At 39.7% G+C, this 27,977-nt stretch overlaps 1 protein-coding gene and 1 long non-coding RNA gene across 4 annotated transcripts; one reads left to right on the top strand and one right to left on the bottom strand.

The window, feature by feature from the left end:
* Positions 1–331: 331 nt before the first annotated feature.
* Positions 332–17,851, bottom strand: noc3l (NOC3-like DNA replication regulator). 2 transcript variants are annotated; one of them, XM_014977086.2, is made up of 21 exons: positions 17,674–17,851; positions 13,084–13,288; positions 12,869–12,995; positions 12,643–12,797; positions 12,480–12,548; positions 12,144–12,274; positions 9,841–10,002; positions 9,669–9,762; positions 9,416–9,591; positions 9,137–9,265; positions 8,923–9,054; positions 3,304–3,384; positions 3,120–3,220; positions 2,974–3,046; positions 2,842–2,905; positions 2,111–2,182; positions 1,840–2,021; positions 1,603–1,731; positions 1,133–1,230; positions 931–1,015; positions 332–820 (listed from the first exon to the last, which is right to left on the bottom strand). In XM_014977086.2, the coding sequence occupies exons 1-21, from the start codon at positions 17,680–17,682 to the stop codon at positions 716–718; spliced, it is 2,379 nt and encodes a 792-aa protein (XP_014832572.1). In that variant the 5' UTR covers positions 17,683–17,851; the 3' UTR covers positions 332–715. The 2 variants fall into 2 exon arrangements, with proteins under 2 accessions (XP_014832572.1, XP_014832573.1); XM_014977087.2 differs by having other exon boundaries at positions 12,480–12,545.
* A 5,512-nt stretch (positions 17,852–23,363) lies between these two features.
* On the top strand, positions 23,364–26,121 carry LOC148153791 (uncharacterized). 2 transcript variants are annotated; one of them, XR_015761509.1, is made up of 3 exons: positions 23,364–24,730; positions 25,077–25,189; positions 25,829–26,121. It is a non-coding gene; the product is annotated as an uncharacterized LOC148153791 (long non-coding RNA). The 2 variants fall into 2 exon arrangements; XR_015761508.1 differs by having other exon boundaries at positions 24,685–25,189.
* Positions 26,122–27,977: the final 1,856 nt, after the last annotated feature.

The following is a 27,977-nucleotide window of genomic DNA, read 5'->3' as shown; positions in this document are numbered from 1 at the left end:
CACATAATGGCAAGCTTGCTGCTACAGAAGCGAGGCTCTGTAGCAGCAGCCAAGGTGGCGACAGAGACAGGTGCAGCAGGAATCGAATCTATTGAAGAGCATTATTGCATTAGGCACAGTTGATATGAGATTCTCTGATTGTCATTGGTGGGGGATGGGGGAGTGGAGTGGAGGTGCATCTGAGGGTGTTCACACATATATGACCTCGAGGGCTTTCCACTGAGTACTTTGATGGATCAGATTCAAATCACACGATGCAAATGTCCACTGATGAATCAGACATAACTGACATCAACACACAGCCTAGATAAGGAAGTAAAAGACCAGCAAGTATTGTTTTAGTTTTATTTAAATTACTCCCAAAGCAACATATTTAGTACAGAGATTGGTGATAATTCCTCATTTCAATCTGACTTTCATACCATTATTATTGCTGTGATTGCTCAATGGGTCATGCTGAGGTTAAATGATCCACAATCGGATATTTCAGCTTAATTTGGAGCTGATCAGCTTTAAAAATTTCAGTTTCCTTTTGATAAGCGATGTGCTGGGAATATTTTACTTCACACATAACAATGTGCTGTAGGACTCAACAGTCTTAATCACAAAGCAACTCCAGGTTGTGTGTCCTGTTCTACACCACCTCAACCTGTTTTCAATAAAAAGGAATCTGTTTGTCCTCCAAGCAGGTCCTCGATGTGAGTGTGTGAGAGTCTCAGTGGCATGTTGAAGTGAAGTCCATGTGTGTATCACTCAGGATGCTATCTGCTTGCTTCTGCAGCCTGTTGTCCAGCAACGCCGTTCCAACCACAAACTGATCCTGAATAATGAGAAATTGAGCTCAGCATGCAGGTAAACACAAACACACACAACATGAAGAAATGAGAATCAGAATAAAAACATGGATGCAGGTGACCAGGACTTTCTCACCTTCTTCTTGGACGTGGGCGAAGCCACAGGTGGGTTAAAGGTCATATTTTTGACACTGTAGTCTTCAAACAGCTCCAGTGGAGACCTGAAAAGGTGAAGACATCTTTTGACGCAGCTGGCAAGACCATGCTGTTGCTGAATGTAATTTTACATGGCTTCCACCTCTGCTTGTAACTAAAGCAGGACACTGAAAGTGTTTCACCTGCGGCTGAGCTCCATACTGAGTGCTGCCGAGCCATCACTCGGAGCTCCATGACTCAAATGACCCGCAAACCGTCGTACAACAGGGTGGAAATGTCTCTGAAAATACAGCAACACAAACATGTTGAAGTCAGGCGTGTGTGTCGATCTATGTGTGAGGTGAGAGTGTGAGCACGCAAGAGGAGAACTCTGGCTCCCAGGTTGGCTCTCAAAGTTTACAGGGTACGTTGGTGCAATGTATGAGATACACATAAACACACACATACATGTGCACCATTAGACAAGTGAGTATTTTGACAATATTTTTAGGGATCTTTTTTAAATACAGTGCTCAATGGAAAATTGGTCTAGAAAATTCTGTATTGTTCTTTACCTAGGCTGTTGATAAACATTTGAGTTTAACTTAAACTGAAAGTTTCTTTGGAAGTCAATTCGTTAACAACCAAACTGGCTAATAGCCCATTTCTGAACCTGCAGTGTGTGAAGCTCCCAGAGTGCAGTGTTCTGAGCACTGCAATGTTCAGGTTCATCCAGCTCCATCAGGTAGAAGCCACTGCCCTGAATTTCGTTATCCAAAAGGAAGTCGCATTTGGGGAATGACTGTCAAATGAAAGAACAAAATGAGCTTTGACAAACAGGTGGAAGTTTGGCAATCTTTTCCATTAACTAAAAAGAGCCAGGTGCATTTAGAAGGCTTGAAAGACTCACATGCATGGTAGCTCGGTTTGCTGCAAGAATTCCAACGCTGGCATTGGGCAGGACATGTAGACTGAGCACGCTCAGTCGTTTGAAGAAGGCCATGGCTCTCTGCAGGGTTACCTGCTTCCTGCGACGAGTCAGCATGGCGTCCAGACACCGCAGCACAATGATGATGTCATCATTGGGTGCCCCTGATATAGCCAAAGTGTGAAACTCAAACCTTTTGAATTGTGAGGTCTGTGTGATTGGTAGTTTAGAAAAGTTTAAAACGTGAACACACCCGCATGAAGCCAGAGCAGAATTTTGTAAAGCTGAGAGTAGAAGTTCAGAGGATCGATGTTCAGGGCATCACCTGGTCCACAAAAACAGAAACATTTACCTCCACACCAATCTGAATCCAAGTTTAGAACTGATCTAAACAAAAAAGCAGTTACAATTTTTTCTCTTCCTGCTCTCTGGGGCAGTGTTCAGGGACTAACGCTTCCTGCACTCTCACACTGACTTTCATTCTTTATGGTTAGAAACACACACCCCTCAAACTCACCGCCTTCACTCCTGTCTACATGTTACTTTTTTTGTGCAACCTTTTTTTGAGGTTGCCCTTACTGTGGAGACAGTGTGAGTTATGATTTTTTTTCACCTCATGTTTTCATTTTCTGATCCAATGCAAAGGGCTGCAGCCCCGGTCACCTGTCTTCCTTATCCTGTTTGTGTATTTGTCTGTCTTTGGATGGGTTGTACTGGAATGAAATTATAATAACGATAAAGCATTCTGATTCTGATTAAAAGGGGCAAAGTGAGGATGCGACAAACTGTCCATGTTGAGTCACCAACTCTCCTGCTTAGACTACATAACCAAGAGGCTGTTCTTGTAAACCACAGAGCAGAGTCATTAAAGTAGAACATTTCTTTCTTCAAGATCTACTGAATGTGGACAGGCCTCGGTGTGGACTGGTATTACAACGTTTGAAACCTTCGGTGCTCATTAAAGACTCAGAAGAACAATCCTACCTTGTCCAGACAAGATGGTGAAGACTGTCTGGATGCAGTGGAGACTCTCCCGATTGGTCAGATTCTGCACAGATCAATGGTATCAATTAAAACATTGAGATGCAGATCACTGTTTAGGGGTGGCATACTTACTCCTGATTGGATGAGGTTCTGGAGCACGTTCAGCAGGTCATCAAAGAATTCCAGGTTAATCAGGTGAGCAAAACTGAAGGAAAATGGCATCATGGTCATTACTACAAATGTCCTGTAACATTGTTGTCATCCAGAGTGTGTCTTACTTAGCCAGTCCTTCCAGGACAGCAGGGAGGAGAACCGATCGCTGAGCTTTCTTCAGGATCCTGAAGTAGATGAGGAAGATAATGTTCAGAGTCTCTGTGTGCTGCAGATAAAGAAGAGGGAGAAGAGGATATTAGCTTCTTTCTATACTCTGTCCTCTCATTTAATTTCTGAACCAAGTCTTACCAGTTTGGTCTTCTTCTCTTTGCTTTCTGAAGCTTCGGCCTCTAGAAGCTCCTTTTCCAGCTTCTCTTCTGCTTTCTTCCACTGTGTGACACGCGCGCACACACACACACACACACACACACACACACACACACACACACACACACACACACACACGTTTGCATGGCTATCTTTGTGGGGACTTTCCAGTGACTTCTATTCATTTCTACAGCCTAAACCTTACCCTAAAATTACATACCTACCCAAAACTCAATTCACACCTTAGTCCTAAATCTAACCCCTGACCCAAAAACAGCGTGTCCCCACAAGGAGCAGTGGGTCCCTATAACGTAGTATGTGTCAGGGAAATGGTTCCCACAAGGGATTACAAATAAATGCACGCGCACACACACTCACACTTGTTTTTCTTTCTTACTGGACCAATATGGATTATTGATGCATTATAAGCCTGGAAGCCTGCCATGCTTTTTGCTAAGCCCCCCTCCAGGCTGAGCGTTGCTTGTTTTTAGTTTTAGAAAAATTAATAATTGGGGGGGGAATCAATTAATTTTTCTCTCTCTTTTTTGATAAATCTTGAAGCCGGATTGCAAGCCAAGCGTCTGTTCTGAGCGTTTCACTCGCGGCGCAGATTTATTTCTACAAGGTTTATAGTTTATGCATTTAAAGCTGGAGAGCGGACCAATCACACAGCTGGCACCTCTGCGCCTTCGCTTGCGCGCTGCCGCTGCTTTTAGTTTACGTCAGCGCGGATCTAACGCGCCTCCTTTCACTCGAACTGGACACAGGCTGGCTTGTATGGATATTTATATCAACCGAGTGTGGGTAGTTATTTTTGTTTGGAGAACTCTATATCAAGGTAAGAGTTTAAAACGAACCGCGTTAGCTCTGGTTGCGCAGCTCTATGTGAACCGCAGGAATAACTTGTAGTCTCGCATCCGTTCGCAGCCATTTATGCGTTGAGCAAGTGGCGAGAATGATTTATCTTTGTGGACAGAATTATCTACGGTGTTTACATCTCAACACGCGCGTGGCTCTGTCTTCCCTGTAAAGTTTATGTCTATGGTCCCAGTTGGACGACACATTCGCGCTTTTAGATAGATTTTTACCCAGAATGCAAATGGAAAAAACCGTGAGTGAAACGGTGACTGGGACTGTCGAGTATATATTCCATTGAGGGAAAGTTAGTTTCACATCTGCTCAAGAGCCCCCCTGGTGGTTGAAGAAAAATCCACATATAAACCGGAAAATACAATATATGAAAAAAACACTGAATGCTCTCTGGTATGAGGAGGCGGGCCGGATCCGGCATTGTTCAGGGGGCCGGACCAAATGACGTGGCGGGCCGGATCCGGCCCGCGGGCCGTAGCTTGGGGACCCCTGACCTAGAGTCTAGACACTTCAAACCTGCACTGGATTATTCTGCTCTAATAGCAGAATATTTATAACCATGTTTGGGATTTGTGAAACTTTTGTCTGATTTGTGAAACTTAAAAAAAAGGGCAACTTTTACTCTTTTTTCTGTCACACAAGATCTGCTCTAATTCCAAAACCACAATAATTGAAAAAAAAACCCAAAAAAACAATTATAGCAAAATCTAGACTTATTTCATGTGACTGAGGTCAAACTGTTTTGTCACAGCCAAACAGACTTTAAAAAGAAACTGGAAGAGTTAAAAGAAAATAATATATATAAAAAAATCTAAGAAAGAAATGGCAACAATTTATCCAGAAGTTAATATAAATGAACCTCTATTATTATAATTATTATTTCAAAAAACAAAGAAAATGTTGCATCCAACATGGTTCTAAATATTCTGCTATTAGAGCAGAATAATCCAGTCCAGGTTTGAAGAATCTAGGTGTTGTAGCTTTTAAACTGGAGTCGATTAAAGATGCAGAAGGTAGTGAAAAATTAGATGGAATCGCCCTTTAGCCATTTCCCGAATTGGAAGCTAGAATTGGAAACCAACTTCAGCTTTGTATTATTTTATTATTATTTTTAGTATTTTTCCAGTTAAAAGGTGCACCAAACTATATCAAATGCTTTGTCTTCTTAGTCAGCCAGAGTTATTGCGCGCACGGAGATCTGAAAAACTCGTCCCCCAAACCTGACCAACAGTTTCTGTGACTTATTAAAAAACTCAACAGACATGAAATGGAAAAGCCACATTAGCACCATTGAACTAAATCTCCTGTTTGTTGCGCATCTATGCACAGTGCAGCAGATTTAACTCATCATGCAGGGCCGGTCCAAGGCTGCATGAGGCCTTGAGCAGAATTTGACTGAAGAGCCCCTCTTGGTGCTAAAAACATCAGCACCTAACAGTTAGGTGTTAGATTTAGTGAAATCTGGGAGAGGGGGAGTAGTTTAACTGGTCAACCTAAAAAACAATACATTATAATTGCTGTTTACTAATTTGTATTTGTGAACAGACAGAGCTTAAATTCAAAGATTAAACTCACAGCATCAGATTGTAGTTATGGTAACAAACCAATCTAACAATGAATATTGTGCTTTGAACTTTTAGAAAGTAAACTTGCCAGCTCCTTAAAATCTTAAACTTAAATGTTAACCAATTTAAATAGTTTATGTATGCTGAAACCATTAAATCAAATTCAGCAGCATTGATAATCTCAATAAACTAATGCTACATTTATATATCTGTGGTGTCAGAGAGCAGTGGAGTTTTGAAGACTGCTGAGTTCTTGGTGATGACTGAGGATCTGCATCTTCACATCCCATAGGACCATCTTCTCTTTCCAGGGGATGAGGACGCAAACCTGCAGGAGGGTGTTGGGTTCCCAGCATGTGAAAGGTCTGACCTCAAGGAGGGGGTGTTGAGAAAAGTCGAGATCATCCCACTTCCCCATGCTGGAGATTTTAGTTTAATAATAACAATGAATAAAGTTACCTTTAAAATTGAGTACACAGGTGACATCAAGCCCCAACAATATAGTCAGACTGTAATAAAATTAATCTGGTTGTGTGTGTTGTTACTGTGTCCTGCAAACTTTGCTTTAATTCTACTTTTTTCTATTTAATTATAAAAAATCAGTCAGGCAGAAAGAGAGTCATGGAACAGGAAGAGCAGGTTTCCTGAAGAAAGGGGAAGTTTCCAGCCTGCATGTGAATAAAAATAGTTCAGAGTGCTCATTTCAAAGCATTAAAGGTTTAAAGAATAAAATCTAAACATTTTGAGTAATTGGATAAAATCCAGTTACTTACAGTAATAATAATAATAACTTAGAAATAAGCCAATAATTAATATTGGTTTAACCAGTGGTTGATATTGGTTTGATTATAAAAAATATTTGCACTTACTCTTACACTTGTGGAAATACTTACAGGTGAAAGAAGTAACTGTAACATGGTGTCAAATAATTAGATTTCCATTAATGTCTGTAATAACTCACATTATGATTATAAGAGTAACTAATAAGTAATGGTTATAATATTATAAGTGAATGCTAAATCAGAGAAACTAAAAGATTGTAAATGTGATTGACATTGAACTGGAAATGGTGTAAAATCTATAACTGTAATTAAAGATCACTGATGTTGTGTTGGAGGTAGATGGTAGGAGAAAGGTTAGGGGGAAAGAGGAACTAACAAGAGAGCAGAGAGGACCAAGGCCTTATTGCTGAACTTAAACTTTCCTAAGAAAAGGTTGGATGTAGGAGGACTGTTGAGCAACTCAGAGTCAATGGAACAGACATCATGTCTCCAAGACAGTGATGGATATGAGATCATCTGTCCAAGCAGTCAGCCAATGAGAGAGGCACAGCAACAAAGCTAGCCAATGCAAACACACCAAAAGGGTGGATAAACCCTTTATAAGGTGAGTGCAAAAGAGGAATCTTTGGTTGGATCCTTCAGGCATCTTCGAGCCAAGATCGAGATGGACAAAGAACTCTGCAGCTGAAGAAGAGCCGGAGCCACGGAGCCGAAGACTGTTCTGCACATGGGGACCAACCCGTTAGCCCCGCAACATGTGGCTTCAAATTGCACTTCTTTCATCAGCTGGGTTCAGACCCCAGCTGATGAGAGATTAAGGCAAAGATGAAGATAATGACAAAGATGAAGAGAAAAGCAAAGATGAAGAACTGATGTGTTCCTTCCCTGAGACCAGCTCGTCTACATCTCAATGGACCAGAAAGATCGTGAGACGAGGAGAAAGGAGATACAGAGCCGCAAGACAAGAAGCTGAAGAACGCTACGCGCATGAGGAAGTCACTCTGAGGCCCAAGACCTGCTGTCCTAAGTCAGTACTCTTCCTGTACTGGGAGCCTCCTGCTACTGCAACACCTTTTTCATCATCAGGCCAGGTCTGGGGTTCAAGATGTCAAACTCCGTTCGTCTCTCTCAAAGTTTCCCTTTTTTAGTTCACAGCGTCAGCATTAGGGAAAGATAGGCTAGATTATTGATTTTACTTATTTGATTATTTCTGTTACTGATTTAAGCTGTACTGACCCTTGCAAAATTGCCTTATTAATAAAATACTTAATATTAAGAAAATCTAAAAGATGTTGTGGACATTCATGAAGTTTGATTCTGGGAGGAGAAAGTGGAAAATGTTTTATAGGTTGCTTTTGGCCCAAAACTGACTTGGGACTCGCCCAAGTCACTAAAACCTACCTGGTTCAGTAACGAGTGCAAGTTGTAATAAAGAGAAAGAGCGACCGTTAACAGGTGTGCTCTGTGAAACTAGCTGATTGCAGGCTGCTCGATCTGGCTCATTCACAGGGTGAAAAAGGATGGCACATCTGGATGGAGGTCGTCAGAAACCAGGCTAGTCTTTCTCGACGCCAGCATAAACAGAGTTTACTTCAGTTCTGGACAGGGTAAATCCCGGCAGATTTAGGAAACTCAATTCACCCATTAGACGGAGAGCTGGTAGCACATCACCCTCCTCTGACAAGGGGAAGTAGAGAGAGAGAGAAGGGGGGTGGGGGGGTGTTGCGCAACAACAATGGTCTATGTTAAAATTTATGGGTCCCTGAAGGCCTGGGGGACCTTATGGAGCCACTGACTTAATTTGGATTAAACAGAAGTGCGAATACTTTATATTGATTTTAATTGTGTCTTTTGATTAGTTGTTTTTAAGACTAGTTGTGGATTTAAATAGGGTTTCACTGGTGATGTTTTCTCGTAACATATAATTACCCAGTAATATTTTTACTTTTCCTGTCTACTTAGCATCTTTAATACAAAAACACGGTGGACCGCCAGTAGACCGCCTCGGCGCCCATACCACCGGACTTAGCAAGTTTTTGGGGAAAACCCTGGGATTCAGTGATATGAAACTAATGAGCCTTTACATTATATTCCTTTTCTTTCAGTTGATCTGTAAAAACAGTCAGGGAAATAAAAGGAACCTTTTATTTTCCTGTTTGATTCTGATTTAAACTGCAGAACAGTTCAACAGATCTTCCCACAGAAATTGACAAAAGCTCTGAAATACTGACACTCTAGAGCTTTGTGAGAGGGAAGCAGCTTTGTCACAAACATGGAACACATTTGTTTGTCAGACTGTATGTCTTTGTTTGCATAAAACTAAAACAAAATAAAAAAAAAATCTTTCTAGCTCTACTTGAGCTCCAGCTGAGTATTTTGTTTACCTTCCTCTGCATCCTGGACAAGTTTTTCTTCTTCTCTTTGTTTGTCATGAACTTGGCCTTTGGTACCGTGGCCTCCAGGTCCTTCTTCATCTCCACCTCCTTGATCCTCAGACTCAGCAGAGTTTGAAGCATCTGTTGATAAGCAGGAGAAGAACCAAGGTGAAAGAAGGTGTCAAGAAGTGTAAAAAAAAGTCCTAAACATCTTATTTGTTACCTCAGGTCTGACATTGTAGTTGAGGCTTTTGGTGAGGCCAGAGATGACCCGCACTGTGGCCAGTGATGCCCTGCCCACTCTGTCCTCTTGAAAGAGCTTCCTGAATGCATCACAGCACATGTCTGACACCTGCAACAAGGATGAATCCATGAACTCATTAGAACATCATCTGCTGACCTGTCTGATCTGACCTACATCAAAAAACATACAAGATGCTCAGCTGGAGCTGATCTACATGAAGGAGATCTGCCTCAGCAGCACATCTCCAAAATGTCTCACCTTCTTCAGGGGATCATTCATCAGAGGAACCAGGACGACAATGATGTTGTTGTGGAAGTTGAAATGTGGCATAGAGAGCAGCAGTTCACACAGGCAGCGGACTGAGACCTCAGCCAGGCTGCGGTATGACTGGAAGCTCACTACCTGACTGCGTTTCCTCTTCTTCTGCTTCCAGTCTGGGGATGAAGACAAACTGTGAGAAGTGTGTGTGTGTGTGTGTGTGTGTGTGTGGGGGTGTGTTGCAATGATGTACCTTTAATGGTCTGTTCCAAGTCCTCCAGATAGAACTTGTACTGACTGACAAGACTTTCCTCAAACTCTCTAAGCTGCTGCGTCTCTTTCTTCACCTGCAGGACAACAGAGATACAGCAGCTTTTAAAACCTGCTCCAATAGTTACTAAAAACACAGATTGAGCCCTGGTGACCTTGGTGTTCTTCTCTGCAGAGGTCAGGGGTCGTATCCTGTAGGTGGGGGCGATATCTTTGAAGACCTCCATGAGAGAAACCATCACCATTTTCCTCACTGAGACCGCCACGCTGGGGTCAGCCTCCATCATCATCCCCCGCAGCTCCTTCACACGCTTCATCTGCAGAAAGTACCACCAACACAAATGGAGGGTGTGTATCATGTCGCTTATCAATTACTGTGAAAAATTTGTCATGATAACAATATTGATATATTGCTGACTTGATAAATTCTAATTAACGATACTTCACATAAAAACTGACAATATGATGAAATGCCGTTTTTACTGTCTTCTCCACTAATTGACACTGAGGTTGACAGCCTAAATGTAGCCTTTAATGTTAACGTAGACTCAACTGGCTTCAAAAGAATTCACTGTCCTACTCTTATGGTCATACTCTAGGCCTTGAGCTGACCTCCATACGGCATCGAGTGTGAATAATGGTACTTCTCCATAAACCTCTGCTGCCTGATAATTTTTTAATATCCTCTGAGTTTATTTTAATCCAGTATGATATTCAGTAACAGAAAGAGAATTATCGAGGTTCCATTTAGAGTCGATGGTTTTGAAATCTGTAGGGTCAGTGAGGTGAAGTTTTTGGGTCTTATAATTGATGAAAATCTGACATGGAAACCTCACATAAATTATCTAAGAATCAAACTTGCTATATGTATTGCAGTTCTGTGTAAAGTAAGGGAATTATTAAATGATAAAGCTCTGTATGTCTTGTATAATGCAATAATTGTTCCACACTTGATTAATTGCATTGAAGTATGGGGTAAAGCATGCAATACAATTACAAATCCTATTTTTGTTTTACAGAAAAGAGCTATAGGAATTATTACTAAAAAACATTACAGTCATCCATCAAATACATTATTTTATCAATTGAAATTGTATGATTTGGTTGACTAACATTTTACTGTTATGCATAAGGTTCACAAAAACATCACACTCAGCTGCGAACCGCTGCAGTGAAAGCTGTAAATCACAAACTCTAGGACTCTTGAGGGTGTAAAGCTGGTCCAGTGTTCCACTACCAGGACGAAAACCCCACTGCTCTTCCTGAAGCCAAGGTTCAACTATCCAACAGACCCTCCTTTCCAGGACTCCTGAATAGACCTTACCAGGGAGTCTTAAGAGTGTGACCCCTCTGTAGTTGGAGCACACTCTGCGGTCCAGTAATAGCTGCTTAGGGTCCGGTATCGGCCTAGTAACAGCTGTTTAGGGTCTGGTCTTGGTCTGGTTCCATATTCAGTAGCGGCAGCAGCACAGCTCCATTAGCATTTCAAAGAGCTTCCAGCTCTGTCTGTCTCAGCACAGTAGCATGGCTTTGTTTTTGTCTTGTGAAGGTAAGGATCACCTGTTAGAGATTTTGTCAAGTTTGCTCATGCAAAGGACTTAAAGTCTTCTGGATAGAAATGCTGAGGGCACAATGTAGGCCCTTCGGAAGTTGTGGTCAGCTCCAGCTCTCTTCTTTTTTTTCATGTGGGAAGTTATCCCAATTCACCTCACTGTTTGCTTTTTAGTTTGTTTTTTAATTACAGCCAATAGTGACACAGTGTGGCATTATCTAAAATTACACCAGTCAAAGGCAATATCGTACAACAACTCAGGTAAAGTTAGCAGAATGGACTAACCCATCGGGTGAAAAACATGGCGACCTCCAGGGATGAAAAATATTAGATGTATATCAACATATGCATATGCAAAATCATACATGTACCACGAAGAAATTAAAAACATGACCAAAAAGCAACATTAGGTATTTATACAACGCTCTTTTTGACATAGCCACTTCAATTTGTTTTTTGAACATATTGAAGCTTAGATTTTAAAGTGACAGTGACACCCTGTCTACTTTTAAGACAAGGCTTTTAAAACTTTGCTTTTTGATCAAGCTTATAGTTAGACTGGTTTAGGTTATCCTGAGCTATTTCTGTAGTTATGCTGCAGCTACTGGAGGACATAGTGACCACTTTTTCCTCACTTTTTTCTTCTCTCTTTTTCTTCTCTCTAATTTGCATCATTCCAACTGGTAACTTTTTGTTTCCTTAGTTATGTCTCTCTCCATAGAAGCTACACCTGGTGTTTCATTCTGTTTAGCTGTGGTTCCTTCCTGGAGGAGGAGATTGGCTGAGATAATGTTCCATCAATTAATTATTCTCCCTCTCCTGATATTAACTTTTTGCTTTCATGAAAATCAAAAATAATTCTACATCCTACCTTCATGATGAAATTAGACCAGCTGTTCCACTTACATTGTTTAATGGATCTGAGATGATGGCTGAAGCCATGCTGGCGACGCGCTGTTTCTTTATGTTTAATGTCTGAATTCTAAATTGTTCTCTTTCCTCTGGTGTCAGCTCCATGTAGCTCGGTGGCATCCCATCTGCACAGGAGACAGGCACATCAAACTTAGGTCAAACCAGTGGAGCTCTGGAGCCCTTAATCTTTCTAGTAGACCATAATTTCTCTTTTACTCCAAATTAATTTTGAGAAAACTTATGAAAACGTTGACACTGGTGTAATGACAATTGTTATTACACAGACCATCATGTCCAAAGATAATAAACTTGATAGGCTTTCTTTCCTACCATCTTCCTCCTGCTCTGGCATCTCTGCAGGCTCCTCTTTCTCCTCCTCCTCCTGATGTTGTTTAACTGCTTACAAAAAACAAAGCAAGACAGTTTCACAGGTGACCGCAGCAATCAAAGTAAATTGTAGTAAATAATAAATAGTAAGTATCGTGGAAGTTACCTCTTTCGATGCTCCTCGGAATCACTCTGTCTTTGTCTTTGATTGGAAGAAGTTGGATTACCTCTTTCTCCTCCATCTTTGCCATCTTTCTTGGAATCTTCTCATAGCTGCGCACCACGTCAGCGTTTTTCGTCTTGCTGCTATGCACCGGTCCACTGGGAGAAAATGAACACACCTTAGTTACTGCCAGTTCACCAAGTCATATGATTGACAGCGCGCATGTTACCAGGATGACAGGTCTCTGGTTATGAAGGATGCTTTTTGGGCCATGGCAGTCATTTCCTTTAAGTCTTCTTCATCCATCATGTCTGAGGGCAGACTCTCCAGGAACTCCTCTTCTTCATCCTCGTCCTCTGTCAAAAAGGTGAGAATGAGTTTACTGATGGAGCCATCAACTGCTGACAGCTGTGTGTGTATACTGCATGCTTCAGCATGCCTCACCTGGTCTCTTTCTGTACGTCTCTAGCGGCCGGGGCATCTGGAGTGCAGCGCCTTTCATGGCCTGCCGCAGCCTCTTCTGCTCCTTGCGTTGTTTCTTGGCCACATTCTGCTGCTTCAGCTGGCGGCTCTTCAGCTTGTTCTCCAGTTTCATACCACTAGTCTTCAACAGCCGACGGAATGTTGGCCGGCGCTTCTTTGAGCGGAGCTGCGGCGTGGGGGGCACATAGAACACAACATTTCCATTTCAGCTGACATGCTTCCAATACTGTTTAACCAGCTTACTGTAAGCCTTTCCACAATCTACAGTTTATCTGATGATTCTGACAAAAAACAACTAATGTATTTACTTCTCAAAAATTAAGGAATCTATCCTGGCTACTTGCTACTGAATGTGCAGTTTATTAGAACTTGGTTATATTTACTACTTCACACTACAGACTTTATTCTCAAAGGTATTTGTTTAAGTCTCTAATAAAATATATCTGCGTTCAACTTAAACCATGAAAGTTTATTTTTTACCGGTTTGTGGATAATTAATATCATGTGGGACCAGGCCCGGTGGCATGGGTGGACATTGCCCACAGAGTCAACCCCTGGACTGGAAATTGGGTTTTATTTTTACCTACGAGTTACCAACTTTCTATTATTCATATCTCAATTTGATACAGTATTTGATACTTCACATATCTGTGCCTGTTCTACCGCACACTTTCTTTAGCCGTTCCAATTGTTCAATCCATTGCTTACATGTCTTGTTTTTCCGAGCCGCCTTTAAATGCAACATGAGCCCGAAGATGCTGACAGTGGTTCGGCCTGTACAGCAGCAATGGAGACCTGCTGCTGCTGTGCGGAGCTGCTGGCGCAGGTGTGTAAAAATCATGGCAGCAAACCAGCAAAAGGCAAAACCATTTGCAGTTTTTTCCACCCAAACTAACTGAGTGAGTTGAGTAATGCTGCTGGATGCAGATGATGTTAGCTAGGTAATGCCAATACATCACCTTAAGCTTTGTTAACAAGCGTCGGCTGGAATTTTGTTATTGATGTTCAAATGTGGTACTGTACTGGTTACATTTACTTGAGTAAATATGGGGTACCATAAGAGTAGTTTTACTGCACTGTATTTTTCCTTTTACTTAATATTATTTCTTCTCTTATTTGAGTAGTTTGTCTTTGCATTTAAAGAAATAACCTTCAGAGATCGGAAACATTAGATTTCTGCAACGCATGAGCTAATGTTTATTCAAATTTGAGCATAATTACTCAACATTTTATACATGTCACCGTTTACATCCTTATTATTTATTTTGTATTAATAAAAATGGTTATTTTATTTGAAAGGTTGCATAAAGGTTTGTCTATGAATCTATATTAAGTACAAGTTTGTTTACGCTGCCCCCCAAAATAAGCCAAAGCCCCTCATGATAAATTCCGCTGGACCCTGGAAGTCATGTCATCTACTGGTTCTAGTCTACTGGGTTTTCTGAAGTTTGCAGTCACTGCAGCTGTCAACCTGGACACTTTAGAGAACGTTGTGCTTTTTGAAGATGCAGATTTCCTTTTTCTGCAGGAGCCGGTACTGATCCACATTGCCAAAGGTAGAAAAGCTGCTTCAATGACCAGGGTGTACCTGTGGTTCACCCAAGCATCACAGAGAATCTATGGGATATTTTTAAGAGGAAGATGAAAGAACCAGTGATGCAGATGATCCGAACGCAGCCATCAAAGCAACCAGAGCATCCTGAACACCTCAGCAGAACCACAAGCACCACTGCATAGAGACCTGATCTGTTATTACAAATGATCATAAAGGAGCCTGACACTTATTAAAATATTCTTTAGACAATTACTTTTTGGATTGTCATTATCTGTAAACTATATCAATAAAAAATACAAGAAATAAAGGGTTGGAATATTTCACTTCAAGCATAATGTATCTAAATCTATTAGCTTCAATATATGGAAAAAAAGCCAAATATATATTATACTTTTCAAGATATTTAAATTTTTTGAGCTGTACTTGTATGCTTTATTACATGCATTAAAGTACTCCACTGTGTTGTTAATCAGTGAAGATGTGGAAGATGAAAGAAAAACAGTGTCTGTGAGATGATAGTCAACAAATCAGAAAACAGTTACTGTTAATGAAAAGGAGGGTGACCATATTGGTCACTTGGTCATTAAAATTAGACATAAATTTACAATTATGTCTAATTGTAAAATTTGGTATTTTGAGGCAAGTATTCTAATTTCAATTAATAAAAATAAGCCAGTGAGATGGAAAACATGTCTACACAGCTGTCTAGCTCATCAAAGAAAATAAAAAAGACACAAATTAAAAACATATAATGTTCTTCAGGACAGTAGTTTACATAATGAAGTCTGCATTTTTTAACCACCAAACTGCACATGACCAGAATACATGCTTACATGAGAAAAATAAAAAAATAAATAAACCAAATAACCTCAACATGACCATCACTTTGAGTTTTCAGAGATCAGTCATTGGAACTTATTGTCACAATAAATGTCAATTTTTATTACAATAAATGTTACATTATATCATATATGCCCTCCCCTAACATTCTTACATACAAGTCTGTTTACAGTTGAGATAGTCTTTCATAAACAGAATCCTCAAAAATAAAATTTGCCTAATGAGCTACATATTGCCTAATACACTGTAAGTTGGTTAACGTAAAAATGTCTGGAGTAATTGAAAAAGCATTACTGAAAATCTAAATATATTTTGAATAATACGAAGCCTGTTGATTTGCCGTTGGTCCTGTTGGTTGTATTATACATACATTTGTTCAAACAGAAATCTGCTGCAAAATCATTAATTGAATATATCTCATAAGAGCACCATTAAATATTGTAAATCATCTTACAAACTTTATACCAGAAAAAGATCATCTAAGTTATGTCAAACTCAAGACTCAGGGGCCAAGTCCGGCCTGCCATCACTTTTATGTGGCCATCTTGACCCTAGAGGGCTACATAAAAAGAACCTTCAAGATAACAGTTGTGTTTTTAAATAGTATTTTAATCAAATCAAAGCAGTTTTATCCATATACTGTCAAATTACATTAATGTGAAAAGATGTTCAAAATGTTTTATCTTAAGCAGTAGTTATTGAATGCAGAGGCAGCTATTTATTAATATTGTAGTAGTTTGTTAATGTGTTTTGTCAACACATCCTGCTACAAAAGGCCCCATGTTCTTGATAAGGCCCAAAGTGAAAATGAGTTATAGAACAATGGTTTAATTTATTAAAGAAACCTGTGTAATTGCCCCCTAGTCCCAAACTAGCTGTGCTGCTTGTGGCAGCAGAAACTGCCAAGAAGCATTTATGACTGTGAAAAATATTTCATTGATTCCAAAATAGGGCTGAAAAATAAATAATTAACAATATATATCACAATAGTCACACAATCAATATCAATAGATAATGCACCTGATAGGATGGATACTCAATATAAAACATTTAGAACATTCATTAAACTCCAATCCATAACTGCACAGCATTCTGGGGGATGCAGGCAGAAGAAGGGTTTTAGCAGCTCAACCTCTCACAACCAGTTCTAGGTGAGTGGCATCAACTAACTCACTCACTGTTTGGTTACCTAGCAACAACTTGTTGAGTAACTTTCAGGCCATGGTTAAAGAAAACAAGATAAAACAGGAAATGATGTGACACCAGGTTGGCAGTAGTTCAGATATTTAAAACAAAAAGAAAAAAAAATCTATCAATAATTATTGATACGATCAACTGATATGAAATCCTTATGTACTAATACTTTTTTCAGCCATATCGTCCAGTCCTATCCCAAACGGAAATTAAACAATGTTTTGTAGTTTTTCTTTTCCATGATTGTGACAATCACTTATTTTAACGGTAAATTGAATCTATCTGGTCCTTTTCTAGCCATACTTGTTTCACCCCCAGCAGAGCTCACAAACACACTAGAACGAATTGGCCTTCTTTTTTTTAATCTTTTTTTTTTATTTCTTTAGTTCGGGGCATGCTTGTTTTTCTTCCGGAGCCTTTACATTACCTCATGCTGACTGGCAGGTTGTATTAAAATGATTTCTTCATTATAGTTAATTCATCAGTTAACAAGGTGTCCAACGGGATTTTTCACAGGGGGGCTGGTTGGTTTGGATATCTTTTTTTCGTTGACTGACAAACAAGTCTGACAGAGAAGCAAAACATCAGACAACAGTAGGGGGTAAATAGTGTTTCACAACTTAGTGTATTTCTAATGACTGAACTGCCAAGAAGCAATTAAAAGTATCACCGTTCACAGACAGATTTTAAACACTGCCTTCAAAATGTGCAGGTACTGGAGTGACCCTAACAGCCGCTCTTTGATCTTGTGGTCGTCAGCAGTAAAAGACTGTGGACCTGGAGACGACATGTGTTCCTACATCTAACACAGAATATTTATAACGCTCTAAACGCAAGTTAAAGTTTAAAGTCATTTTTCTGTCTGCATTCTGATTTCAACCTGTAGTAAATCAAAATGTAAGCAGCTCGGTCCCACAAAACCGGAACCAGCATCTTCTCTAAATTTTAACATGTCTTCTCACCGGGCCCATGGCTGTAGGAAGTCTCCGAGATTTGTCCTATATTCCCTGACTGGTTCTGATGAACTGACTCCGTCCGTTTGGGTCAAAGGTATAGATATAGGCAGAAGCAACACGTGCGTGCAGTGCAACCATAACACAGCCGGAACGCCGCCTGACCCGGAAACACTAAAATAAGTACTGCAGGAAGTCAACTGCGCCACCGAGCGAAGGGGAGGCCCACTGAGATAAAACCATCCAGACATGAAAAAACTATTTCATTTACACTGATTTTGAATATTTAAATAGAGGGCTTGAGATTTTAGTTTAACTTCAGGGTGGTCATTTGTATTTAGAAAGAGAGGAATTTGATATTTTGAACACTTCCATTTTCGCTTTGATCCATGGAAAGGACTTAACTTATGATGAAATCATAAAGGGGGAAGACTTAAGGTTCCCTTAAACGGCTTTTTTTCTCTGATGCCAACTATGGCACTTCCTAAACCTGAAAAACTATTAAAATGTTATGCTTACTGCTGAAGATGGTGAACCACATGACAGTACTATTGTTTTAAACATTATCTGCAAGCCATGACCAGACCTGACATACATTCTATTAACTAATCCTGATAATGGTTCTGGTTCCCCCTTCAGATCGAAGAAAGGTTTAAACTGTGTGAGTTTCTCTGTAAAACAGCAAAGTTTCCCTAAAGGGTTCTCTGTTGCAGCTGAAAATGTTTGCAAGGTGTCACATTTTTGCTACACACAATCTACAACACTTTCAAACAACCACAAGTCGTGCATCCACCATCTGGCTTTCCTTTTCAAGACTTAATGATGGATTTTATTGTACTAAAAAACAAAAAAATCATAAACAAATTGAATGAGAATCAGGTCCAAAGCTAATTTAAACCAATTTGAGACCTTTTGGATGACATATATCTACTGGGGAACAAACCTGCAAAAATCCAACAATACTAAGCTATTTGAATTTATCTATTTCGAACATGTTAGCAGTAAAAAAAATCACATGAACAAGGAATGCAAAAGACACATATTTTTGTACCACAATAATCTTAACATGCTCGAAAAGGAGAAGGAAGAAATAAGAAACGTATGAACTCCTACCTCATAAACTCATACAATATTTTCTGACGGACCCTCATTATTAAATAAAAAAACAACAAACATAGGTAAATTTATTTTCCATTTTATATGGGTTTACATATGTCTAAATACATCCATACCCACACACACTCGTATACGTTAGCCTCAATTTAAATATACACATTAGTGCTCAGTGATTCTTGAGAATAGGGACAAAACAGGTCCTATGGATAAAGCATGAAATTTGAATAAAATATACACAAAATATATTTTTTTCAAATATCTAACTAAACTAACCTGGGTCATGTGAGCACAACAATGTATATTTTTCTTTTTTTTGCTGAATATTTTTTTATTTTAAACATTGTAGTCGGTGGATGATGCCTGTAAAAGCCCTTGTCCAGGAGCAGAAATCAACACATTCTTATAGTTTAAAACAATTAAAGAAATACTAAAATTATATATTATGACAATTAAGTATAAGTAGTCATATAAATAATTATAAAAGTATCGATAAATTGAATTAAAAATAATTTTTAGATATTTTCCAACTCCGTTGAAATTTGTCCTTAGTTTTTGTCAACACCGTCAGAAATGAAAAGAATGTAAAAAAAAATCAGGCATTATTGGGGGGCACCAGAACTTCTGAGGACCCCATGACGTTGTCTTTTCTCTTCCTTTGCTAGGAGGGCTAGTTAGCTCTGGTTGGCTTATGTTATTCTTCAGTTTTTTCTTCTGTTTTATTCCTAAGTTGTTTGTCACAACCATGATGTGTCAACTCCATAACTGACAATTTACAAAACTTTGATGAAATTTTGTGAAATAAAAGCTTAATTTTGGTAAACTGTAAAGATTTCATGGACCTGACGAGCTACAATATGGCCTCCTTCAGAATAACATCATAATTTGAGGTAGTTTGGCATTTCGTCAACTCCGTCAGAGTTTTTCTGACTCTTTCAGTGAAATTGTTGTCAAATCTCACTTAATTGTGCAACTAATTCATTTTAATGTATTTTACATGAATTGCATTACTTCACATGTACCAAGTTTTTCATTTTACTCACTAGTTTGTCACCACCTTCAGTTCTGTGTCAACTCCGTCATGCACTGTCAACTCCATCAGATGGACTTTTTCTTGTTTTTTGTTTTAAATAATATTTATTTTATTTCTTGAGAAGCATTTGTCTGTAAATTGAGTAAAAATATCACTAATGGGGTATTTTAAAAATCATTTTAGATTTATTTTTGTCAGATGGTGATGACAAAGTTTTGGGTCAGGTCGATTAAAAATGTAATTTTTTTTTTAAAAATTCGCAACTGGGAGCCTGTACCTTAGCATCTTCATATTTTCTAAACATTATTTGTCATATTTGCATACATAAGGTTGAGAAATAATAAAAAAAAAAATATGGGAAAATTAAAACCCATTTTGTCCCTATTCTCAAGAATCACTGTGCTATTTCTCACCTGTATTTCTGTCTTGCGAAAATGACCTCAAAAAATATATGGTACTACTTTGTGTCAAATTTTAATTAATCGTGTTTGATGGATTAAAATGCCACGCCCAAATCAAAATCGATGTTATCGCACACAAACACCTGTTAAATCTGCGTCATAAAAATGCTTATCGTATAAAAATATATGTTTTGATTTAAATTAATTTCTTATCAATAATAAAACAGGCAGCATTCTGGAACATTCTCTCTTGCATCATATAAAATTAAGTTGATATCAATGTAAAGCAGACAATATTCTGGAATATTCTCTCTCTTGCATCATATAATTTCTTATCAAAATAATACAGGCAACATTCTGGAACCTTCTCTTTTGCATAATATAAATCAAGTTCTTATCAATGTAAAGCAGGCAGCATTCTGGAACCTTCTCTTTTATATCAAATGGTTAATAAGGGGTCAGGCCCTCACGCAGATAGACTCCACCCCCAACTGCTTTTATCTTCCTGCTCCTGGCAGATTCCCCAGCCCACTTTTATGAATGAGCCAATAGAGATAAAGGGGTGGGATTTCTGTTTTTCTGCTTTAAATAATTTTCGGAGGCCCTGTCATTCTACTTGTTGCATTTGGTAGAGGAAGATCCACTTTGCTCTCACAGAAAACAAACAAACAAACAAAAAAAAAAAAAAAATGGTTCGCATTAAAAGAGAAAAGCCTCAAAAGAGAAGACATCAGGAAACCAATCGACTGCCATGTGGCTCATCTGCAGATGGACAAACCATCACGAGACCCTGCTTCATCACTGATGCTTCATCCTCTACACTCCTGGATAGAAATCTGATCCTACCTCCATCAGCATTCGAATCCTCAATTCAGCACGAGATTCCCACCTTCCAGGACTCCAAGCATCCTCCTCCGCCTGATTCCTCTGGATCACCCCCTGTGTCTTCTGAAACTCCTTCATCCGGCGTGGGAAAAAAACGACACCGCACAGTGTTACCCAGTGGGACATCGCTCCTTTGTGAGACACCAGTCTCTGTTTATGAGAACCCAGACCGCACATTGGGTGCACCACGCAAGGCTACCTTTTTTCTGTGCTGAGTGCAGAATCCATCATGCCATGTCCTGCAACAGGAGTGGCCATTGAAACCTTATGGAATGTCTGGAAAATGGGGATACCTTTTTCGTTATGAAACAGGAGAACTCTCTGTGTACCAGCTCGAGGAAGAAAAAGAACAACTAACAGCCTCATCAGTAACATGCAATCTGACCTACAACGACTGGGCAGTGTTAAGGTTGGCAGTTCCTCGCAAGAGAAAATCAACCCCACAACCAGAGGATTATAAAGAAAGGCAAGAAGAAGAAGGAGGAGAAGAAGAAGGTGAGGAAGGAGAAATTAAACCCAGATAGCACATGATGTTAAATCAACGTTGAAAAATAGTTAGAATCGTTGATTTTTGGTTGAAGTCAACAAATGACGGTGGATCAACCATCAAACAACCATCCAATCAAACCGTTGAAACTGTGACATTGAATCAACGTTGTTTTGTGGTTGAAATCTGATGTCTGAAATGCCGAAGTCTGATTAATGGTTGATTTTTGGTTGAAGACGACAAATGACGGTGGATCAACCATCAAACAACCATCCACCTCTAGCCAAGTAACCAGTGTTGAAACTGTGTCATTGAATCAATGTTGTTTTGTGGTTGAAATCTAATGACTGAAATGCTCATGTCTGATCAACATCTGATCAATATTGAATCAATGTCAGCTGTTTTGCCGCACCCCTTCCCCTCCTCTCCTCCTCATCAGCGCTCTGGGTCAGAGCATTTTATTACTGAGCGGGGGTTATCACATTTAAATTAACCACTGTAGAGGATAGTGGGTGCTGATTCCTTTCTGTACATTTTCTTACTTGTTCATAACAATTCTCACTGACTGTGTGTGTGATATATTGACACAAAAACATCTACAACTTACTAAAAGGAGTGGAGGGGTCCACCCCCACCGTTTACATGAGTGGGATAGCCCAACCACACAGCTGCTTCGCTGCTGGCTTGTTGGAAAATATGTTAATTCAATGTTGAATTATCATCACAAAGGTTGCATGTTTGGTTGAGGTCGACAACTGACGGTGGATCAACTATAAAACAACCATTCAATTCTAGCCAATTAACTAATGTTGAAACTGTGTCATTGAATCAATGTTGTTTTGTGGTTGACATCAAATAAATGAAATGCCAACGTCGAATCCAGTGCGTTTCACCACTGGTCCTCCAGGCCCTACAAGTTTTAGGCATTTCCCTAATTCAACACACATGATATTAATTGACGTCTGATTAACGGGGTTTTGCTGAACTGAAAAAACGCAGGTCAGTTTGATTGACGTCAAGGTTTGGGGAAGAACTACCCAGATAGCACACGATGTTAATTCAATGTTGAATTATGATCACAAAGGCTGCATGTATGGTTCAGGTCAATGACAGAAGCTGGATCAACCATCAAACAACCATTCAATTCTAGCCAATTAACATTCATTGATTGAAATGCCACATCGAATCCAGTGTTTTTCAGCACCGGCACCAGGCACACTGCCCTGCAAGTTTTAGCCATTTCCCTAATTCAGCACACATGATTATGATTAACATTTGATTAACAAGGTTTTGCTGAACTGAAAGCATGCAGGTCAGTTTGCCTTGAGGATAAGGTTTGGGGAAAAACTAGTAATCAAAGTGTTCAATCAATGTAAGGTGTTTATTGCACCCCTCACCACCGCCTGCCATTCAAACGCCCAACCCCCTTCCCTCCACCCACCAAAAACACACACACACCTCTTTCCCCCCACCTGGGCCCATCTACCCCTCAATCGGGTGAAACAACTTTAATTTTAAGTGAAGGTTTTTCATTTTTTAAAAGATTGTTTTGGCTAGTGGCCTTTATTTGACAGGAAGGTGGGTGATGAGGGAGGGGGGGGTAATGCAGCAAAGGTCGCCAAGGTCAGGAATTGAACCTGCGACAGCTGCGTTGAGGACTGAGGCCTTGATTGTGGTTTGTGCTTAACCCCTGCGCCACCACAGCACAACCCCTTTTAGGTGAGGGTTAATCACATTTTAACTTAAGCATTATGTGTTGACAACACAGTTGTGATTCCGTTCTGTACCCAGATTCACTAGTGGAAGAAGTCAGTGTTGGGCCGGGGGGCGGGGCTAATTACCGGACCCCTACCGAATCACCAGGCCCCTGACGTTTATCGCCTGCGCTACCAGAAACTGTTAAGCGAGGGGCGGGGAGGTTGGTCTGCGTTTTTTGGTTGATCTTTACCCAGGAAACACATCGGCTAAACCGTGAGTGAAACGGTCACTGGGACTGACTAGTATATATTCCATTGAGGGAAAGTAACTTTAACATTAAATAGACCTTTCTCAACAGGCAGTAGACTTTCTCAGTCTATAATCAGACATTTAAGCGACTTGAAACCGCACCCCCAGTCCCCCCCCCCCATAGCCCTGCACCTGCCCAGATTGCACATGATGGCAATCCAACATTGAATTAACATCTTTTGCCAACAAGCCAACAGCGAAGTGGCTGTGTGTTTGGGACATCCCACTCATGTAAATGGTGAGGGTGGACCGCTCCACTCCTTACTCCTTGTAGTAAGTTGTAGATGTTTTTGTGTCAATATATCACACACAAATGGTCAGTAGGACTTTTTTATGAAAAAGAAAGAAAATGTACAGAAATGAATCTTCACCCACTATCCTTTACAGAGGTTAATTTAGAATGTAATACCCCCCACTCACTAATAAAATGCTCTGACCCAGAGCTCTGATGAGGAGGAGAGGAGGGGAAGGGGTGTGGCAAAAGAGCTGACATTGATTCAACATTGATCAGTCGTTGATCAGACATTAGCATTTCATTCATTAGATTTCAACCACAAAACAACATTGACTCAATGAAACAGTTTCAACATTGGTTACTTGGCTGGAGGTGGATGGTTGTTTGATGGTTGATCAACCATCAGTTGTTGACCTCAACCAAAAATCAACCATTCTAACTATAATTCAACGTTTATTTACCGTTGTGTGCAATCTGGGCAGTTTGTTGGATCCCTCATCACCTCCTCATCTCCCCCTACTCCCTCCAAAGCCTCCCCCACCCAGCCGCTCCTCCCAACCTTCTCCTCTTTACCCCCTCTCATCCCTTCTTCCCTCCCCCTCCTTGAGCTCTGGGTCAGAACATTTTATTACTAGGTGGGGGTTAATCATGTTTCAAATTAAGCACTACATGTTGAGAACAGTGGGTTGTCATACCTTTCTGTACATTTTCTTACTTGTCTGTAAATATTATTACTGACTGTGCATAATGTGTTGACACAAAAACATCTACAAGTCTGTACTAGGAGTTGTACAGTCCACCTCCCCAATTTTACACTTGTGGTTTGTCCCAACCAAAAAGCCACTTTGCTGCTGGCTTGTTTGCTACCGGCTTCTGAATTGAATTCTCCTCTGAGCACTTTTATGGTAAGTTTTTCAATATTACTTTGATCTTAAATGTGTTTATTGAAAAATAAGGGCATTGTTTTGTGCCCATAGTAATCCTGGTTATTTTGGGGCAAAACGGATATTTTTAATAGTTGAGGTCATGTCTCCTTTTGTATTATTTTCATCCTACCCACCACTCCAGGCCTAAGTATGAAATCCTGCGAGATTTTGTGGGATTTGAGTTTTTAAAATAGGGCGGGGCCTATTGTTTGGTCTGGGAGAGCATGTGGTGGACAAGGAAGTGTAAGGCTGGCTGCTCCAGGTGGGCTTTAAATTGTTGTGATAGTAATCACTTGTTTTTAACTTTTTATTATGATATGCTTAGGGTCGTGCTTAAATGAGCCTCTGTACCAGAACAGCTGAGTTAGATGATTACATGACCGTCTGCAGCCATCAAGAAGTGCAGAAGGTTGTTAATCATCCACAGATTCAATCCAGGTGAGGCAGAAGGGAAACACTTAACATGTAAGGCAGGTGAAACACTGAACTAAACCTGCTAATGACTGATTCAGTCTGTTGATCCTTGGATTGGTAACTGGTTAAATTGAACTGGACTATTGTTACTTGTGTGGGATCTTTAATAGCATATAGACACTTTTTAAGGAATTTAATCAACTTATTTGGAAATATTTGTAGTTGATGGAAGATTGAACCAGCTATTTGATGGAAGTTTATTCTGTATAAATTATAATTTTTCCAACTACACTATAAATCACCTTTTGTTCGATTTATTTGTTTCTGGTGTGTTAAATAAACCTGATCCTCCCTGAGTTTTATTGTTAGGTTTTCTGATAAACAGCCCTTTATTTTAAATATTGATTTAATATCAATATCATAAATCCTACACTATACTGCAGCTTGATGGGTAAATGCAGTTGTATATGTAAACATTAAGATAAATATCAATGAAAGATTAAGATATTAATTTAACAGTGAGTGTACATGGGGAACTATATGATTTGTATTTGTTCTCAGACCTGTAACCAGTACAGTGTTTAATCTTTCATTGTGTTTCAGAACTTTTCAAATGTTTATCATATTTCTAACTGGCACCTTCCTCACTTTTATTTTTTTCAGCTGTTGCTCTGCAGTTTGACCGAAAGCTGACTCTTGAGGACTGCAGCAAAACTGTCAAGAAGTGGTTTCATTATGCGCCAGAATGAGAGGAAGACATCACAAGGAATCAAAGTGACGCCAACCAGAGTCAAACTGGGGTTACCACAACTTGTACTGTTTCCCTACTTCATAGGGAACTTCATGGACTCTGTTCTTCTGTGGACAACAGACTGTTGTTTTGACAGTCAAAAAGGAATCAAATATGTTTAAAGATCTGTCCCTCTTTTCTCTTTTAAATAAAATGTTAAATCAAACCCATGTTGTCATTTTTAAACTTTTGTACACAGTTTACGCATCATCTGCCAATAATATAGTGTTTAACACCAGTGAAGAAACTTTTAGTGGCATGTTATGATGTAGACCTATCAGATGTAAAATGTACATAAATCCTTAGCTTTCATTCAATATAAAAACAACCCAAATCTGCATGTACATCCACAGTCAAATGATGGTTGAATCAACATTGATTCAATGTAGAATCAACACAAATCTGCATGCAGATCCACGTTCAGATGATGGTTGAATGAACGTTGATTCAATGTAGAATCAACACAAATCTGCATGCAGATCCACGTTCAGATGAAGGTTGAATCAACATTGATTCAATGTAGAATCAACACAAATCTGCATGCAGATCCACGTTCAGATGAGTGTTGAATCAACATTGATTCAATGTAGAATCAACACAAATCTGCATGCAGATCCACAGTCAAATGATGGTTGAATGAACATTGATTCCTAACTGATTCAATGTAGAATCAACACAAATATGCATGCAGATCCACGTTCAGATGATGGTTGAATCAACGTGGATTCCTAACTGATTTAATGTAATATCAACACAAATAGGCATGTAAGTTGACATACAGATGATGGTTGAATCAACATTGATATAATGTCAGTTATGGTTGAAACCCTAACGTTGATTCAACATACAAGTCACCGACCACTTTCAATGTTGTTTCAATGTCAGCGTTCAACGTTGATTCAATGTTTCTGGCTGACATTGATTCAATGTTGTTTCAATGATTCTGTGCTATCTGGGAAGTTTCCCCTCCACCTTTCAAGCAGGCTAAACTGCAACCCTTTCCCTCTGATCCTGAACTTGCTAAAGGTAAGATTATCTTTAGCGCTGTCTGGGAAAGCAAAACTACTCCATCTGGGCGCTGGTTTTTACGCGCCAGCATCCGTGAGATGAACTCGGACACTACCTGTGACCTGTTTGTGCTGGAAACTTTCAATTCAGACACAGGAATATTCAGGACCATGCTGGCTGTCCCGTTTCAGGTATGGTCAGATAAAATCTGGCAAGTTGGAGATCTGATCTCCAACTTGTTTCGAAGCTCCCGCACTTGGATGGATATTTTAACTGTCAAGAAAAGATTGAGATTTTTAGCTCCGCCTCCAGAGCCAACCTCCTCTGAGGACCCGCCCCCTCACCACTCTATAACCACTCTATTTCAGAGGGGGAGGCCTGCCACAGACCATCTTCTGCTCATCAGGGGAGCTGGACTTCTCTTCCATTTGAAAAACCAGTCATTCTTAAAGACTTTCAGAGTAGTGTATGACAAGCACAGACTCTTGGCTGATGGAAAAACCCTCCCTTTTGGATACTAAAAGGCAGAGAGAGAGAGAGTGACACAGAAAATAAAATAAAATGTCTCAAATGATGGATTTTCAAGAGGTGAAAAACTTTGATCCAAAATTGCAGTGCCCTTTTTCATGTCTCATTACCGGGCCCAGCGGTTCTGGGAAAACAAACTTTGTATTCAATGTTCTTGAAAATTGTTTGTCTACTATGAGTGAAAAACCAGAAAATGTTGTGTACTTTTTTGCCTCTATGCAACCTTTGTATATGCAACTGAAAAAAACAAATAAAAATTTAAAACTCATACAAGGTCTTCCAGATGATTTTATAAATGACAGTAACCTCTTTCCTCCAGAGGCCTCCTCTCACTTAGTTATAATTGACGACTTGATTTTTGAGGCTGCAGAACATCCGGATGTAGTAAAAAATTTTTACACAGTACCGGCATCATAAAAGAATCAGTGCATTTTTCTTGACCCAGAATCTTTTCCTTAAAGGAAAACATACCAGAACAATTAGTTT

This window comes from Poecilia mexicana, unplaced genomic scaffold, assembly GCF_051168715.1.
Source record: "Poecilia mexicana isolate PSO_F unplaced genomic scaffold, ASM5116871v1 scaffold_19, whole genome shotgun sequence".
Classification (NCBI taxonomy): Eukaryota; Metazoa; Chordata; class Actinopteri; order Cyprinodontiformes; family Poeciliidae; genus Poecilia; species Poecilia mexicana.
Note: the sequence above shows the minus strand (reverse complement) of the source record. Positions and strands in the feature narration are given on the sequence as shown.